Below are 19,149 nucleotides of genomic sequence, written 5' to 3' on the forward strand. Positions count from 1 at the left end.
GATTCTCTTCTGCTGTTGGACAGACAGAAATGTAGGAAAGAATAATGTTGAGTTTTAGATAGAACAGAAAGATGTAGGGAGATTTACAAATGAAGTGATTTACATATATTTTAAACCAATTTTCTTCATCTCAAATTGGACCTAAGTTTTCTTTTCCAGGTTTTCCTTAACTGCAAGTTCTGCTTCTCTCTCCTTTTCCCATATTCTTTATTAAATGACATTATTTTTTCATTAAGGCAAAAATTAAAATAAACTATTTCAGTTTATATTTATATATTTATATATAATAAATTTATATATAATAAATATATTTATATTTCAGTTCATAAAGTTCTAAGGAAAAATTATAAATTATTTTTATTGGAGAGAAAACTGCATACAGCTTCAGCTATCTAGCAAATTCAAAATGAAAACACTATTCTGGATAGTTCACCCGCATAACTGATGCTATCCAATTGTACAATTTGTCTTCTGTGCCAAACATCTCTTTGTAAAGGGCATTATCAAGATATATTATTTTTTTATATAACGGGTGGATTATTTTCAATTTTATTTTCATATATGGTCCAGTTAAAAACTACAAAGTTTACCCATGATAACCACCAAGTAATTTTATTTTTTTACATTTTAAACATTTTTAATAGCTTCTTATTTTCAAAATACATACAAAAAGTTTTCAACATTTACCCTTGCAAAATCTTATGTTCCAAATTTTTCTCCCATCCCTCTCCCCGATAGTAAGTAATTCAATGCAATTGAACGTGCAAGTCTTCTAAACATATTTCCACATTTATCATGCTGCACAAGAAAAATCAGATCAAAAAGAAAAAAAAAAAAAAAGAAAGAAAAAAAAGCAAGCAAACCACAACAAAAAAGGTGAAAATACAATGTTGTGATCCACATTCAATCCCCCAGTCCTTCTTCTAGATGTAGGTGGCTCTTTCCATCCCAAATCTATTGAAATTGGCCTGAATCACCTCATTGTTGAAAAGAGCTAAATCCATCAGTTAATCATTACATAGCAAGTTGTAATTTTAAAAAATGATTTAGGTATTTACATATAGACGATAATGAGACCAGAACTGTATCAATGATAGTAAACAAAATATTGAAACTTACTGGTAATGTTGTCAGGAGGCTGTGAAACAAAAGCAGAATTTGTTCGAAACTGAGTTGTATTTTGATTCATTGGTCTGATGACCTGTGTAGCTGTCAAAGGAGTTGAAGCATATTGTCCCGTCTGATAAGGCAGAGATGAGAGCTCTGAATTGATGGTAACTGCCTGAGATGCAAACTTTCGCTGTCGTTTCATCTCTGCAATTCCACTTCTTGTACGTGCTAAAAAGATGAATGTTTTAAAAATATAAATGGTAGTCCACAGACAATAACCTTAAAACTTAATAAAACAATGGCTTAGGAAATGTAAAAAATATATATTATCTAATACAGTACATCTTAAGTGAGGGGGGGAAAAGTACATCTGTCAACTTGTATATATACAATACATATATTGCAGAGACAAACAAATGTGTAATTTTATCCTGTGTTTAGTTTAGGTTTCTATTGTAACTTTTTTTTTTCATATTAATTCCAACAAAACCTTTCTTAAATTGTGAGATTCAGTTTAAAATCAATAATTAATAATTTAGTGTCTACTGTGAATGCTGAACTGTACTCAGTATGGCTGAGATATAAAGTTCAGATATCATATTGTTCTCACCATTAATAGTAGAGAGATGTTATACATAAACAAAGACTAACAGAAATATTACATAATTTTATTAAAGATGTCCAAGTGGGCTGGAGTGAAGATATGAATACTGACTAAGGATATTAGTCAATGAAGAGGAGTGTATTATATGAATCTGGCTTAAAAGGATAAAGGTTTGAGAGGTAGAAGGAAAGGAAGGGCATCATAAACCCATGGAAACATTATGAACCCCAAGGCACAGAAGTTGCTGAGTGAACAGTGCTTATGGGAAATTCAAAGTAGTTTTGTTTTATTAGAGGGAAGTATAAGATAAATCTATAGAAGCAGTGAAGTAATGATTTAAGGAGATTCTTGAGTGCCAGGCAAAAGAGTTTCCACTTTACTCATTGGGTAAAAGGGTGATGTCACTAAAGAAATTTAAGCAAAAGAGTAATAATTCAACCTATAAGGAATGTAAGTCTAGAAGCAGGCATACAAATAAATAGGAGTTAGTAACTAGGTTATTAACAATGGGACTAACAGGGAAGGGTGGGTTGATCATATTGGTAAAACTCCCTGGATTTAGAAACATTTGATTTAAACAAACAAACAAACAAACAAACAAACAAACAAACAAACTTGAATTTAAAATACCAAATAACAAAGAGCAACAACACAGAGCAGAATACAAAAAAAAAAACACAAAAAACCTTATAAGAAACCATGAATCTCCATTTCACACTGCTTGCTTATTTAGAAACTCTTGATATTTAAAGAGGTATGAGAGAGTAAAGGATGAAAAACCTTATTTCATTTAAAAATGGGGCAAGCAGGAAACAAATAAAATGTTTGTGTATGTGTGTATCTGTATATACATATTTAACATTTTAAATGGAAATATTACATTCAAAATACTTTATCCATTTTCCTAATATAATCTGGCTCATTGTCCATGGACAGAAGTTCTGCAGTGAAAAGAATGACCAGATAATCAGTCATAATTAAGAGTGCTCTGCTCAGCATTTGTTTGAACTTACTGTAAAAGCTGAATACGAACCTCTCTGATTAGCAGCAAACCCTGGGGAACTCTGCATGCTCCTACCAAATACAATGAAGTGGTTATCAAAAAATACTTAGCAAATGTTCCATGTATACATGACATTTTGGTTTTAAGTACAGTTACACTTGAAATAAAGGTCTGGCCAAAAAAGTGACATCTGTCGCTTGCATATCCTGTGGGGCAGGGAAATTTGACAGAATGCATAAAATTAGTTTTAATTTAAAAAACTAAAGATAAGGTACAGCTGCTGCTTACATTTTAGATTTACTTTAGAATTTCTAAAAAAAGTGTCACATGGAAAAAGTCTTTTCAAATAAATTCCTTCTTTTATGCCATGCTATTCTTTGATGTCTTTGTGGGGGTGAAGAAGAGTGGGCAGTGGGGCATGAGAAGAGTTGTGTCAGGTGTTTGGAATGGAAAGATTGGGTCCTGGATATATGACTTCTTTTGGGCTTATTTTCATCTATAGATTCAGGACAATTTTATTATTGCCTCTCAGAGAACCATTACAAGAAAAGTGTTTTAAGGATCTTACAATGTTATAAACATGTGACTTACAGAGTAGGGACACTGCCCCAATGAGGTCTGAAATTTTCATGATGTACAAATAAGAAAAATTTGTGCTAGCATCCACAAATAAAAGCTAAATCATTTCCTTATTTTATCAAACTAATAAAAAAACTGAAATCAATAAAGCCAATATGATCTGTATCTTGCCAGGTAGATATAAAAGACCAACTAGTTAAATAAATTCAACCTATCCTACACTAAGAGGTTTTTTTCTATAATTCTGTGTCATTTGAAATAAGACATGAACTAAAAAGTCATATCCTATTTGGTTAGAAGCCTGTAATTCTGTATCTATATTATTTCTCTAGCTGAAATTGAGTATTCCATTCAAGTCTTGACATTTGCCAGAGAGGGCTCTCCACTTAGTATCTTATATATGAACAAATAAAATAACCAAAGCCCTTGGGCATATGAAATATTTTTCCACAAAGATGGCAAAATGATGATGATAAAATAACAACAACAATAATAAATAAAAATAACATTCTTCTGAGTTCAAAAAAGGAAAGGTATCCTGGTAGAGTAGATGACAGAGAGTTAGAAGATTTAACTTTTGCTAGTGCCTACATAAGTTTATGGGCAACTGTGGGAAAGTCTTTAATTCTTAATGCCTTCATTTTCTCAACTGTCAAAAAAGAGTATCATATTAGACCTAAAGTTCATTTTAGCTTAAAATTTTCCCATTAAATTAAAAAACCTTATTTTTTAAACCAATGGTTAAATGAAAGTTACAGAAATTAATATCCCTATGTTTTAGTATACTAGATCCTCTCTTTGAACAATTCTATAAAAGCTATACTATATGGGTTTTGTTAAAGATAAGACCCAAACTGATTTTACTTCTGAAATTATTAAGCATTCCATGATCCTATATTTGTTACCTGATTTGAGAAAGTGTATGGTCTAATTTCTTCCATAGAGATGACATCATTGCTGGGACATCATTTGTTGTTTCTAAAATATAGGAGAAACATTCCTTAATTAAGTCTCTAGCAGATAACTCAATTTTCAGTTTGAATATAAGTCAAAAATACAGAATTAGTAATTTTAACTGTAAATGTGAATGGGATGAACTCCCCCATAAAGAGGAGGCGGATAGCAGACTGGATCAAAAGTCAGAATCCTACAATATGTTGTTTACAGGAAACACATTTAAAACAGGGAGATACATACAGAGTAAAGGTAAAAGGCTGGAGCAGAATCTATTATGCTTCAGGCGAAGTCAAAAAAGCAGGGGTTGAATATAAGTCAAGAGTTTTAAAATAAGTAAACAAAAATGTCTAGTTCCTGCTTTGATAATATCATGAAAAGTAACTCAAAAGAAAAGCCAGCTTTAGGGATAACTGCAAAGTTATGTTGAATTTAGTTTATGACACACTTAAGAGAATGGTCTTTTCCATAAAATTATAATGTTTCCAAAAACAAAACTAATAAAATTCCCAGCTTATGTAAAAGAAATTATCTTAAATGTTTTTGGATGCTTCATGTTATAGGCTTAACTATAGTTGGAAACTTAGCAGATAAGACATCTATAGCGGACCTTGAATACTTCCCATAACATCCTGGTTTCTAGGCTTATTTTTCCTCTCAGAGGATTTTAAACCAAAAAAAATAAAAATATATCAAAATTTTCTTTCCCAAATCTTTATCTAGTTAGCTTAAGTTCCACAGCTTACTGCAGGATATAAATTGATATTTCAGGATACTAATTAAGGTAAACAGCCTAGAATTTATATTCTGGAAAACTGAACAAAAATCTCTTTGAGGTCCTCATTCCCTGTAGGATGAGTTGATCAAACTATAGAAGCAAATTAAAATTTTTCTGTTTTAAAATATTAAAAAAATTCTTTAAAAAAAATTTCAAGGGGCATCTAGGTGGCACAGTAGATAGGAGTACCAGCCCTTAAGTCAGGAGGACCTGAGTTCAAATCTGGCCTCAGACACTTAACACTTCCTAACTGTGTGACCCTAGGCAAGTCACGTAATCCCAAATGCCTCAGGAAAAAAAAAAATTCCATCAGTGACCTATTCTAATACATTTTTTCATCATGCAAAATTTCCTTTCATAGCTCATCAAAATAAATTACTGTTCCACCCCCTTCAGTTTTGTCTTTTTTTTTTTTTTTGGTAAGGCAATTGGGGTTAAGTGACTTGCCCAGGGTCACAAAGCTAGAAAGTGTTAAGCCTCTGAGGCCGCATTTGAACTCGGGTCTTTCTGACTTCAGGGCCCATGTTCTATCCAGTGTCCAGCAGTTATTATTATTTTAAATTGAATTACGTTATTTATTTTTTTGGACTTGATTTGTGATTTCATTGGTATAAGGAACTTCAAGGAATGAACTTCCTGTACCAATGCAGACAGGATCACATGCAACTTAATAGTTTTTTTAAAGAACTGCTTGGGGTACCGAAAGGTTAAAAGGAGTTAGTCATACAATCAGTTGATGTTTAGATTCAAGACTTGGTTCAGGTCTTTCTGATTCCAAAGCTAGCTCTCTATCCACTGTGCCAGGCAAAATAAATAACTTTTAATAAAGCAAATACTCTGCAAACAGAAGAAATTCTAAACTTTTTCATTCATTCAAAATTCCTACCTTTTGCTTTCATAGCTACATATTCATTCAAAATTGTTGTCAAATTTTTTCCAAATAAAGACTGGAAAGGAAAAAAAAAGATTAGTTATTATCATTGTTAAGACATATCAGCACTAATAATCTTTCATACTTTCATAACATTCACCCAGATTGTTATATTAAAATGTAGGAGTGCTGGCCAGCTTTTAGGGAAAAAAACAAATAAGGCTTATGGAATAACCAAATTCAGGTGAAGCTGAAGAAGAGGCCCCCTAAGGGCCATTTTCTAACTATGGGAGTCTGACCTGGAGTTAAGAATGCTAATTTATGACCTGATAATAAGAGCTCTATGGAAGCAGAGCTCTAGACAAAACAACTGCTTAAAACTGATCCTTTGTCCTCTCATTATGGGCATTTTAAATTCACCTACAACTATATCCCAGGCAATTAAAGGTAAGAATGGGAAAAGTGAGTGAGGGTTACTTATTTTGGAATGCTTTCCAATGAAATCTTAACTTTTACAAGAAGTATTCTTTAATCTGTCTTAGTTCTAGTGACTTCCCTATGTTGGTTATTTCCCATTTATTATGTATATAAGTTTGTGCATAGTTTCTTGCATTACTCTACCCTACCATTAGATTGTGAGCTTGTACACAGGGACTGTTTTTTGACTTTTTGTGTACTTTCAGTGCTTAACAAAGTTCTTGGCACACAGTAGGTGTTTAATAATAAATACTTACTGAAAGATGAGAAATCTTGGAAAGATTTAGGCTAGAAAATGACTTGGATATAGAATATCAAATGAAAATGTTTCTGTAGATTTAAGACTAAAATGCAATTATACAAAGTAAAAACAAGATTAAGTTTTTGGATAAGGAGAGCACAAGAAGTTGGGAGGAAGAAGGTAAAGGCCTTATGTAGGAAGTAGAATGTGAGTTGAACTTTGAAAATTTCAAAATAAACAAACAAACAAAAGCATTTGATAATTCCAAGAGGCAGAAGTGAGAAAGGAGTGTATTATAGGTATGTATAGGAATCAGGATATGCAAGGTACAGAAAGGGTAATTAATTGTTCTGTGGGAAGAACAGGGAAAAGGTCAATTTGACCAGTGATGAGACAGAAGAATGTGTTATATACAAAAAACTAAAAAAGTATGTTAGATTCATGTTGTGAAGGGCTTTAAATGCCCCCAAAAGGTATTTATATTTTATCCAAGAGGCAAAGGTTAAATTCACTGGTCCTTATTCAAAAGGGGGAAGGAAGTTTGACATGGTTAAACCTACACTTTAGCAGATGTACAGAGAATTAGACTGGTAAAAGAAATGAGGCAGACTGATCAGTTAGGAGGCTATTATAATAGTATGGGATGGAAAGGATAAGGATCTGAACTAAGATGGTTTCCATGTGAATGGTGAAAAGGCTGTTTTAAGAAATGTGGAATAGAATTGTTAAGATTTGGCTACAGATTGGCTATAAAGGTTGAAGGAGCATGGGGATTTGAAAATGATTTCAAAGTTGTGAACTTTAGAGAATGAAATAGAGGATTTTCTGAAAGGGAAAGGTTATTAGAGAAAAGATAATGAGATCTGTTTAAATGTCAAGAGCTAGATACACAGAACTGGGAATCATCCTCATAGCAATAACTGTTCTAGTGGGAACTGATAAAAGTAATTAAAAGAGTTTAGAGACCAGGGTGCCTAGGACAGAGTCTTGGGAGAGGAATACCCAGTTTAGAAGATGTAGATTATTATTCCGCAAGTGATTGGTGGAACCAAGAGAAAGCATTATTTTAAAAAAGACTCAGAGAAAGTATCCAAAAAGTGAAGGGGACTAAAATGTCAAATCCTACAAAGAAATAAAAAAGGATGAAGACTGACAAAAGGCTATCTATCATGTGACAATTAAGAGATTATTGGCAATGTGAGACATGGTAGTTGAGCAAGTAATGATTTAGGAAGTCAGATTGCAAGGGGTTGAAAATTAGAGGAAAGAAAATTGAGACTGAATGCACTTGGCTTTTTCTAGAAGCCTGACTGTAAAAGGAAAAGAATGTTATAAATGATAACTTAAGGTGATGGCAAAGGGAAGTTTTTCCCTTTGTTTTACACATATTTGAGTCAGCAGAAAATGAGCAAGTATGTAAGGAAAAATAATGTACAAGTCATACTAGAAGAATGGGAGGAGGTGGGATCAAAATTAAAAGTGGAGAAGTTGACCTTGGTGAGAAGAACCAGATCTCAATCATAGATTTTACTCTAGTAAAGCAGGAGGTTTTCAGATATAAAACAAAGAATAATTAACCTCTATTCCTTTATAAAGTATAAGATGGGGTTTTCTGCTGAAAGGGTAGTAAGAAATTGAAGAGTGGAAGACTTTAAAAGTTTGAAACAGCTATTGAGACTAACACAATTAATTAGGGAAGAAAATGATCTTGCTATAGTAATGATAAAATAACATGAATTTGTAGTAGTAAACTAAGTTGCCACAACTTCCATTAGCCGCATCTGGTAGCAATATGAGCAGGAGTAAATGCAGAAGTAAAGGGTTTGGGGGCAGATGATTATAACATTGAATTGGTTAACTATAGAGTCAAGTCTGAGATCAGGAAAAAAGGAAGCCAGAACAACACTAACAGCTGGAAGAGTACTGAGCTTTTGAGTTAATGAAAAATCATGATGAAGAAAAAAAAGAAACTTAGGAAAACTGAAGGATAAAGATAGTTGGATTGACAGGAAGTTACAGAAGTGGAATACCTGTGAGAGTAAAAAAAATTTCAAGAATGGCACTATCCTTGTGTGCCGATGGGATAAAGAATTAGGTCATAGGCAATTCCAAAAGATTATTGATGAAAAAGGCTATTTACCTTGTAGAAAGAACTGATGGAGTCTGAACACAGAATGAATACTGTTTTTCATTTTCTATTTTTTTCCCCATGGGTTTTTTCCTCTGAGTCTGTGTCTTCTTTTATAACATGACTAGTATGGTAACAAATTTTGTATGAGTGAATACATATAATTTATATCAAACTGCTTACTATCTCAGGTGAAGGGAAGATGAGGAAAAGAAAAAGCAAATTTAGAACTCAAAATTCCTTGTTCCCCATGACACCCAGCAATCTGATATAGGTTATACATGTACAATCATTTTAAACCTATTTCTATTTTAGTCATATTATGAAGGAAAAATCAGAACAAAAAGGGAAAACCTTCAGAGAGAAAAAGCAAACAAACAAAAAAAGGTGAAAATAGTATGCTTCAATTAGCGTTTAGTCTCCATAGTTTTCTCTCAGGAGGTAAATGACATTTTCTATCTCAAGTCTATTGGAATTTTCTTAAATCACCATTTCTAAGAAGAGCCAAATCCATCACAGTTGATTATCATATAATTTAGCTCTTACTGTGTCCAATTTTCTCCTGTTTCTGCTTACCTCACTCAGGATCAGTTTATGAAAGTCTTTCCAGACTTTTCTGAAATCAGACTGCAATTTTTTTTTTTTTTAAAGGATTAGGTCAAGGGAGTTGAAAAGACGGAGAAACTGGGAAGTTAGTTTTGAGTAACAGCAATATGTACATATTTTTAGTCCCCTAATATATAGGATAGTGTAGAGAGAACCGTTGGCTAGGTACAGATTTTTTACAAAGGAAGGAGAGTGACTTGGTATGCTACCAGAATCTGGATTGGGTGGGACATGGCCAATTCCCATTCTAGAATTACTGTGCTGGGTTGGGAGGAGAGGATGCCACAAAGAAAAAATACAACAAGCACTGGAAAGTATAACAGAGATGTAGTATCTTTTTAATTTTTTTGCGAAGAAGTGAAAGGGAAGCCCAGGTCTTCCCAAGTACCAGAAGATGGAAGGAACAGAAGTTTAAGATAAAGAGAAGTCAGATATATATATATATATATATATACACACACACACACATACAAGAGCTGATTTATATGAGAGGATTCTTGAAGATACAACAGAAGGGGAAGGCAGAGTAAGAATAATTTAATGAGATACTAGGAAAAGCATTTTTATTGCTTTATTTTTTCAAAGGTTCTTTCCAAATCTAACTGTATTCTTTATTTATGTCCTTAACATTGTGTGTATGATATTATCCTCCTTTCATAAGTGTTAGTTCTAATACATTTCTCTTTGGTATGTCTTTAGTACTTCTTAGATTTACAAACCTTTTTTCAAAAAAGACTATAAATTATTATGTAAAATGTCCATTATTGTGGCATAAGTGTATTAGAAGCATAAGTGAATAAGAGGAATCTCACTAAGGTAGTTCAGTGGAAAAAGTATTGTATTTGGTTTGAATCTCAGTTCTGTTATTTACTAGTGACTTTTTTTTCACCTCTCTGGGCCTCAAATTCTTCATGTGTAAGATAAGGGGTTGGAACATGATCTCAAGTTCCCTTCTAGCACTAAATTTATGATCCTATATTTCTATGTAGTTAAGATTCTTAGGTTTATAAAGATGTGTCATTTGGTATCTTGGACAATTTTAGTATTACCTATTGGGAGTATATTCAATTAACACAAAAAATGATACCTTTTGAAATAAATACCAGTTAGAAAAAAATCTGATGGCTACAAAGCCTAAGAAGCTGTCTGATGTTGTTCACATGTCAAAGTCATAAGAGAAAAAATCATGGAGGCACCATTTTGAAGTAACTTTCTAAAGAATGAGGCAGAGGCAGAGGTAGAACTATAACTCAAAGGACAGACTTTACAAGAAGAGTGTGTGGTAAGAATACCTGGTCTCTTACTGGTCTTTTTAGATGCACAAGTATCTGGCATAAACAAAACCTTATCACTATATGGTGTTAACTTTAATTTCCCTAAGACTATGCTTTAAGTAGGATACTAGCTGTACATATTTGTTAAAGATCAGCCAGTTAAGAATATAAGACTCATCACCAGTAGGTTGATTTGGTGACAAATTTTTTGGCTTTAACAATCATGAAACAAACAAACAAAAAAACACAAAATGCTTTACACTTCTGTTTAATTTTCTGCCACTTCTAAAATAAAGGTGAAAGAGCAATGGATAGAAAGGGGGCAGGAGGTACTTAAGAAAATCAGTTTTTAAATTATGTATAAACATTAACTTAGCCTTGGATACTTAAATGAGATTCTTGTTCTTGAGGAAGCCATTCACATTAATCTTAACAAGACATCTGTGCATTGTGGATTATAGTGTTCAAAAATAGTATTTGCAAATAACAACCATGAAAATAACTGCAGCTCATACTCAACACTGACTGCAGAAGACGAAAATGTAGAGAAATTTTATGGAGATGAAAAAAAAAAAACTTTAAAATTAATCAATATATATTTTGATAAACAAAGCAGTATAAGGTAATAAAAGAGAATTAGCCTTACTGTAGGGAAGATCTGTTTTAAAGTCCTGCCTCTGAAACATATTGGTTAATAGATTCTGGGTAGGTCATCTAACCTTTCATTGACCCTTGATAAAACTATAAACTGAGGCAGATGCCGATCTTCATTGGTATAGTAAACGCCACATAGTAATAAAGTTAACATCAAGTGAAATATCCCTCAAAATAAAGATCTGGAGGGGTCAGGAGTAAGAAATGAGAGGCCAAGACCTTGCAGATGACTAGCTTCCATTTGAAACAAAAGACCTTTATAATACTAATATTTTTCCAGTCGTGTAACTATAATCTCTAAAGAATGAAAATGAAGATTACTAAGGGCAAAGGGGAGGCATATAGAGCGGGCATGAGCAAGTTGTGACACATTATACATAAGTAATTATGTAGGAGAAATTACATAAAAGATGAAATGAGAAATGTATTGTTTGAAAAACATTTTCTTATATGATTGGTTACATAAGAAAAATAAGGTGTAATGGACAACCTGAATGCTCCATTGGTATCCACATGTTGTCCCTAAGCAAGTTGGGTAGCATCCCATGGTAGTTTTTGAGGAAGTCATGGACAAGAGTAGAACATGATGGTCAGATGTGGAGATTGTTATGGTTATTATTTGACTCATTATCCATACTGATGAGATTACAGAGCCACTGGAGAATGAAACTAAAAAAACCAACTAGATAACTTCCCCCAAACTGATGATTTCACTGACTGAAGAAATTTTAAGATAAAACTTACCCTTTAAAATGTTTTAGTGTTAAATGAACCTTAAGAGATCAAATGACTCACCAGCAAGCAGGCTGGAATAAAACCTTCATCTGTATAATGTTCTGCATATTCCTTTAAATTTGAACTTTCTAAAATGAAAGTTTGGCAGGTAGAGATGAGGTTTTCTTGTTGTAAATAGCCTAAATAAGACAAAAATAGAAAAAACAAACCAACAAAACAGATTAGCTATCACATTCAAATTATACTTCGATAAGAAATAAAATGAAGCAATTCAATACTTCCAGATTAATTTTATATTCATTAAATGCAATACATAGAAATAACAAATAAAATTGCAGAATTTAGTAAAAATCCCACAGCATACAGAGAAAACAACAAAGTCCAGAATCTAGTAGCTTATCTGTGGAATATAGCTATAAACATTGCGAAGTATTCCTTTCTAAATTTAGCATAAACTTAAACTGAAGAAATATTAAGTGCTCACTGGGTACAATAAATTACAGTAACCTAGATAACACAAAGCATATCCAAGGCATAGCCTTTATCATAACGGAATTTAAAGAGTAAAAGAATATATATACTCAAAAAACTGTAACAAAATAAAACATGAAAAATGTGTGTGTTCTTGGAGAAAAAAAAAGACATTCAAAAAAAAATGAAAAATAAAAAAAAAGAAAAAAGAAAAAAAAAAGACATTCTCACAAAGTCTATAAAAGAATCAATATTATATGTATAACTTATATCAAAGAATTACAACAATAATATTTTCTTTACTTTCAACCCCAAATCACCAAGCATTTAAAAAACCTAAACTTCACTGATGATTTTTACATCACTGCCACTTTCAAATAACTTTTCAAAATAACTACCACCCTCATCCCACTCCCACAAAACCCTCTTTTGAAACAAAGACGCATAAAGGAAAATAAACCAACACGTTATGTGTTAACACATCTACTTCTGTACCTATAACTCCTCATTTGTTTACATTTGTTTCACATTTTTCATTAATGTGTTTTATAAATAAAACAGAAATCCCCATTATGAAATTTATATATCTGCCTGTGAATTTTTTTTTTATAAAGGGAAGTTTCCTACATTTATGAAATTAATTACATTAAATCAAGTCCACAAGTCTTTGTGCATTTACTACATACCACTGTACCTTTGTTGAGCACTGAGGACTCCCCCCATCCCAAATAAATAAAAAGGCCTGGCTCTCAAGGAACTCATGTTCTAATTGGGAAGACAACTGCACATGTACTCTGTGTGTCTGAAATGCACTTATGTGCATATACACACATGTGCATATATTATACGTATGTATCTTTCCATATATGAGTGTACCAAGATACAGAACTCCCATGAAAATACTAAATGTATGTAGAGATAGAGGATATTATTTCATATCATAGAAAAATTAAGACACAAGAGATTCTTACAAGCTCCTAAATGAAGAAGAAAACACCTAAGGTATATAGAGGACAGTATAAATACATACCGAAAACACAGTATCTCTTAAAAGGACCTGAACTTGAAGGCAACATTCCAACATTCCTTTGAATGCTTCCCTATCTGATTATATTCATCACCCCATCCCTATCCTATTAGTACTTGTCAACTGTCTTAAGAAGCAATGTTCTGCCTACTTGGACCTATACTGCTGGTAATTCTTAATTATTTCTCCCTCCATCTATTTTCCAGGGCAGCTGTTTTTCTGATGAGATATTTCGATTTCTTTCTCCATTCTTTTGATGACAGTTTCTTTTTCTTCTCAGTGTGCCTAGGACCATGCTGCTAATATCTGATGTCAAATTTGAACTCGGGTCCTCCTGACTGCCCTATCGGCTGCATCCCCTCAGCTGCCCTTGTTTTATTCTTTCATGTTGTCGGATGGAGTTTTAGCTTCCAGTTGCCCATTCTAATTCCTAAGGAATTATTTTCTTCAGTGAACTTTTATACCTTTTTCTATTTGGTCATTTCTACTTTTAATGAATTAATTTCACCAGTGAAGTTGTGTGCCTTTTTTTCCATTAGGCCAATTTTTAAGGTGTTATTTTCTCCAATATTCTTTATGCTTCTTTCATCAATTTTTTTTCATAATTTCCTTGCATCTCTCACTCCTTTTCCCATTTTTTTTCCTTCACCACTGTTATCTGTTTTGAAAATCATTTCTTAGCTCTTCTAGGAATTCTTGTTGGGCGTATGGCCAGTTCATCTCAACCTCCCCACCCCACCCCCATTTTAGGTATTTTGTGTATTGATCTTCCCTGATATTACAATAGCGTATACTGATCAGGTTCTTTTTTTATTTTCCCAGCCTATTTCTTGACTTTAAACTTTATGTTCAAGTTAAGATCTGTTCCTGAGAGAAGGGGATGAGGGCTGGGGAGGGGTGAGGAGACAGACAGGGGAGACTACCCCAAGCTTGGAGTTTTTCCTATATTGCTGTTTTCAGAGCTAGTTTTGGAGGTTTAGAACTTTTTGGTGCTTCTAAAGTGGTATCATCTGGGCAGACACGTGGCCATTCCTCCACTGTTTTGCATTCTGGTCCATACCCTGGAAGGACTTGATTCCTTTTAGTCAAAAGTGGTAATGCTCTGAGGGATGCTTGCTCCTTTAAGCAAGGAGCTTACAATTTAATAGGGAAAGTAACACTCAAAAAAATATATACAATGTAACATATAGAAGACAAGATTTGAGTTGGAACCTTAAAGGAAGTCAGGGAGGTCAGTGATCAGAACAGAGGAAGGAGGACATTCCAGGCACAGAATTCCAGTGCATTGGGGGATAGTCGGAGAGAAACATCCCTGGAAAGTGAGAAGTCCCAGACAACTCTTAGGCTGTGAACCTAGGGGACTGAGCAGAAGGTGCTACTCTCTTGTTCTTCCTGTTTTCTGAAGAAAATCCATGATATCATGGGATGTTGTCACAACTTGTTCATGAAGTGGATTTAATTGAAACAGAATTGTACAATGTCACTAGCCCCTTCTCTCTTACATCAAAGTCCAATGGCAAAACAAAAGTCAAGACTGATAACTGTAAAGGGTTTCTGAAATTCTTCAGTTAATGCACTGAGGTTGGACAGCTGAGTACTTAAGGCTAAATACCGACTGAACAATACTCTATAAGCATATGCTTGGAAAATATCCTTTCCCACTATCCTGTGCTGGCTTGATAACTGGTGTATACAGAGAATTGTAGGAAGGACTAAGGGGTGGAGTAAGGCCTTATTGTTAAAGATTAAGATGAGAGGGAGGAGAGAAAGTGGAGGCACCAATTATAGACAATATTTTTTGAGAAATTAAGAGCAAGGGTAGAAGAGATGTAGGATGTATCGGGGATGGCAGAGTCAAGTGAGGGTTTTTTCAAGATAGAAGAGAAATGAACATGTTTTTAGGCAGTAGGAAATGAGCCAATAGTGAAGGAGTTATTGAAAATAAATGTTAGAGATGACAGAGGGAGCATTTTTTGGAGAACGGATGGAATGTGAAACATGTAAACCAGGGGTTAACGCTGGTAAGGGTACTTCATTATAAGACAAGAGTAGCATAAGGCACTAGAATGGCTGGATACAGAAAGGAAATTTAAGGTGGGTTTTTTCCCCCTAAAAATGAAGCAAAGTTCTCAGCTGAGAAAATGGAAGGAGAGGAGCCATTGGAAATTTGAGAAGGGATGAAAAAGTCCTGTTGTAAATTCTTCAGTCTCCTCAGAGTACAATTATAGGAACTCATTCAGAAAGTCGTCCCCCCCCCCCCCACCCTCCGCCCCCATCAAGTATTTCCTCACATGATTGTCCTTGCTCAGAATTCACTTTCTTCCCTTACCTAAACCCAAGAGTTACTCATTTTAATTACACCTCCTCTGCTTTCCAATACCTTCCTCCCTAGTTCAACTCATTTCTTGTTCCACTTTACCCCTGGACTGCCCTGACCATACATCTCCACAACTCTAATCATCAGCAATTGCAAGAAGTTTAGTAAATATACTAGCTAGTGAATTAAGAATTCATGTCATCCTGTCTCAATCAAGCTTACAGTCCTTATATTTTTCCCTAATTAATCCCCTACCTCATTCTCCCCAGAATCCCGCCTTTTATCACTTGAAGACCTTGCTTCTTACTTTACTGATAAAATTAAGGCCATTTAACCAAAGCCCAAGCTTCTTCATTCTCTTCATCTTCCATTGCCCTTCCTTCCCCTATTCTTCAATAAAGAACAAATCTCCCATAATTTACTTCATTCACTCTTCTCCAGAAAATACCATCTTCAATCATCCTTACTTTCTGCCTCTCCCAATTTCCTCTTCCCACCTTTAAAACAAGCTCATCTCTTCCCCATCCTTAAAAATACTATTTCCTACCATTTCCTCAAGCTAACATTCTACACTTCTCCTTCCTTTCAGCCAAGCTATTTGAAAAAATTGTCTGTATTTAATTGCTTTCACTTGTTCTCATCTCAATCACTCCACAACCCTTTACAATTTAACTTACAACCTCAACATTCAACTCTTTTCAAAGTTACTGATACTTTCTAATTGCACATTCTTATAGTCTACTCTCAAGAAGGAAAAGCCTTCATCTATTATTGATTATATTTAACACTGTTGACTACCCTCTTCTCCAGGATCCTCTGACCTCTGAGTTAGCATGACATTAGTCTATCTTGGTTTTCCTTCTACCTGCCAGATTGCTCTTTCTCAGTCTCCTTACTGGCTCACTATTTATATCTTGTCCCCTGCCAAGGTTCTATACTGAGCTCTCTTCTCTTCTCCCTTCTACCCTTGGTCATGTAACTTTATTGGATACCAAGACTACAATGATTTATCTATAATTTCTATGAAGATGACTTGCAAGTTTATATAACAAACTCCAGTTTCCTATCTAGGCTTCAGTCCCACATCACACATTACCCATTTCAAACCAAATGGACCAGAGATATCTTAAAAACAGAAAGTCTAAAACTCAACTCATTGGGATAGTTTCCCAATTTTTGTGAAAAGTATCAGCACCACACATCTTTTCACACTCTAAGTAACTTTAAAAATGTCCTCCTTAAAAAAAAAACTCATTTACTCTTGCCCATCCTATATATCAAAATAGTAGTCAAATCTTATCGTTTCTACCTTTATAACACCACTACAATCCTAGCCCTTCTCTCTGCTCTCATACAGCTACTACTTTAGTCAAATCCTCATCACCTCTTCTGCCTGTTCTCCCTCCTTCAAGTCTCTCCCAATTCCTTCATATACTACCAGCAAACTAGTTTGACTGTATGGTTCCTCAACCAACTCTAGTGGCTTTTTAAAGTCTCCAAGATCAAATATGAACCTCTCATTGGCTTTTAGAGCCCTGAACAACCTGTCTTTCCAGACTGGGTGGGAATTACTATCTCTTTCACATTTTGCAACTGTCAAAGTGACAGCCCTCCCTCACTCAAATCCAATTCATGTACATGTCATAGTATCACCTCCCTGATGTCATTTGGAAGAACTAACAACAATCTCTGTGAGTAGAACTGGCCCACACATTGGAATTGGTCAGTTGAAAGATTTCTTCCTTCTTCTCTTTCCCTTCTTTCCTCCCCCTTGCAACATAGAATATTATACCCTTATCTACAGATGTTCTTAAAAGCACTTTTTTTCTCTTTTGTATCTCTAAACCCTCCCAAAGTATCTTGGGGTTAACTGTCTATATTTCTTTCTTAAGGACCAAGCCTTAAACCAAAACTAATCCAATTCTCATGGGCCACCAAGAGGTCCCAGGCCAAGTCCCACTTGGTCATTGTTTGGGTTCTGATCGACTCAGTTTGAATGTAAATAGTAATCATTTCTCCTTAGGCCAGAAACCCTGAGAGTGTTCCCCTCAAGATTCTTTCATTTACAGATTTTTTTGTACTAGAAGAAAGAGGAAATTCTTTGTCTCATTTGCTGAATGGGAACAGCCTCAATCAAAAAGGCCAAGGTCTCCCATTTTATCCAGGGCCATTTCCAGTCATTTTTTTCTCTTGTCACTGGATCCAGATGGCTCTGGAGGGGAAAGTAAAGCACAGCCCTCCTTCACTAAATCAAAATCACTTGCAGGTCATGGCACCACTTCCCTGATGTCATGGTCCTTTTCAGGAATGAAGGACAAACAACAATCTTAATTACAAATGGTCTCTTGACTCCATGTCTTCTGTTAAGATGTGGTTCAGGTACCATCTTCTGCATGAAGCATTTCCTTCAAATACCTAGTATTCTCCCTCCCAAACTATTTTGGAAATATTTTTATTTATTCATTTTATATTTGTGTGCTTGGATGTTTTTTTCTCTCTCCACAAACACATTTGTTTGTATGTGTACAAATGTGTGCATACATGCACAGTCTGTTCCATTATAATGTATTCTAATTGAGAGTAGGGATTGTTAAGGTTGTTTCATTCCTTTTATTTGCATCCCCAGTGCCTGGATACAGTGCTTGTCACATAGTAAGCCAAAATACTTATTGATATTTTCTGTTTTATTCTTTTGTTCCTAATTGACAAAGTTGTGGATGTCTATGCAATGGAAAAATTAATAGCAAGTGAAAATAGACTAAATCATATTCCAATGAAAAAATGAACAGAAAGAGAAACATGAAAAATATTGGAGAAATGTATCGTTAAAAGATGAGCCATTCACCAGGCAAGAGGTACAGAGAATTGATGGATAGCCCGTATGCTCCATTTGTACCCACATGATATCAAAAGATCTAACTAGGATGGTAATGTGTGCCTGCTAATTCAGGAAACTGAAGCTAGTAGATTGCATAAGTTCACGATTCTGAGTTAGAGTGCTAAGATGATCAGTAGTCCTCATTAACTACAGTACCAATATAGTTCTTTATCTCTAACTTCCTTGAACAGGGAACCAGAAGGCCTATGGGAGTGGTGGTGGTGGTAATGAGTGAACTGATGCAGGCTAGAAAGAACGGCTCAAATCACTTGAGCTGATCTTTAGTGAGATTGGACCTATCCCATAAGTAGCTGCTGCACTTCCAGGCTGGGTGAGACAGAGAGATCAAAACCTCCTTCCCAACTCCTCACTAAAAAGAGGCAGATTTTGAAGGCTCTCCATTTATTCATTAAACCATAGTTTAGTGCACAGTAGACACTAT

The 19,149-nt window shown here is 34.4% G+C and overlaps 1 protein-coding gene across 1 annotated transcript in view; it reads right to left on the reverse strand.

Moving 5' to 3' along the window:
- Positions 1-19,149, reverse strand: part of LOC100926994 (protein NPAT) — a 47,904-nt gene that overhangs the window by 25,768 nt on the left and 2,987 nt on the right. Inside the window, exons 2-6 of the mRNA XM_003764259.4 lie at positions 12,075-12,193; positions 5,915-5,975; positions 4,202-4,274; positions 2,748-2,788; positions 1,120-1,338 (exon numbers count right to left, since the gene is read on the reverse strand). Of these exons, the coding sequence (XP_003764307.1) occupies positions 1,120-1,338; positions 2,748-2,788; positions 4,202-4,274; positions 5,915-5,975; positions 12,075-12,193 (513 nt within the window). The remainder of the gene's footprint in view (positions 1-1,119; positions 1,339-2,747; positions 2,789-4,201; positions 4,275-5,914; positions 5,976-12,074; positions 12,194-19,149) is intronic.

Source organism: Sarcophilus harrisii, chromosome 3 (genome assembly GCF_902635505.1).
Source record: "Sarcophilus harrisii chromosome 3, mSarHar1.11, whole genome shotgun sequence".
Taxonomy (NCBI): Eukaryota; Metazoa; Chordata; class Mammalia; order Dasyuromorphia; family Dasyuridae; genus Sarcophilus; species Sarcophilus harrisii.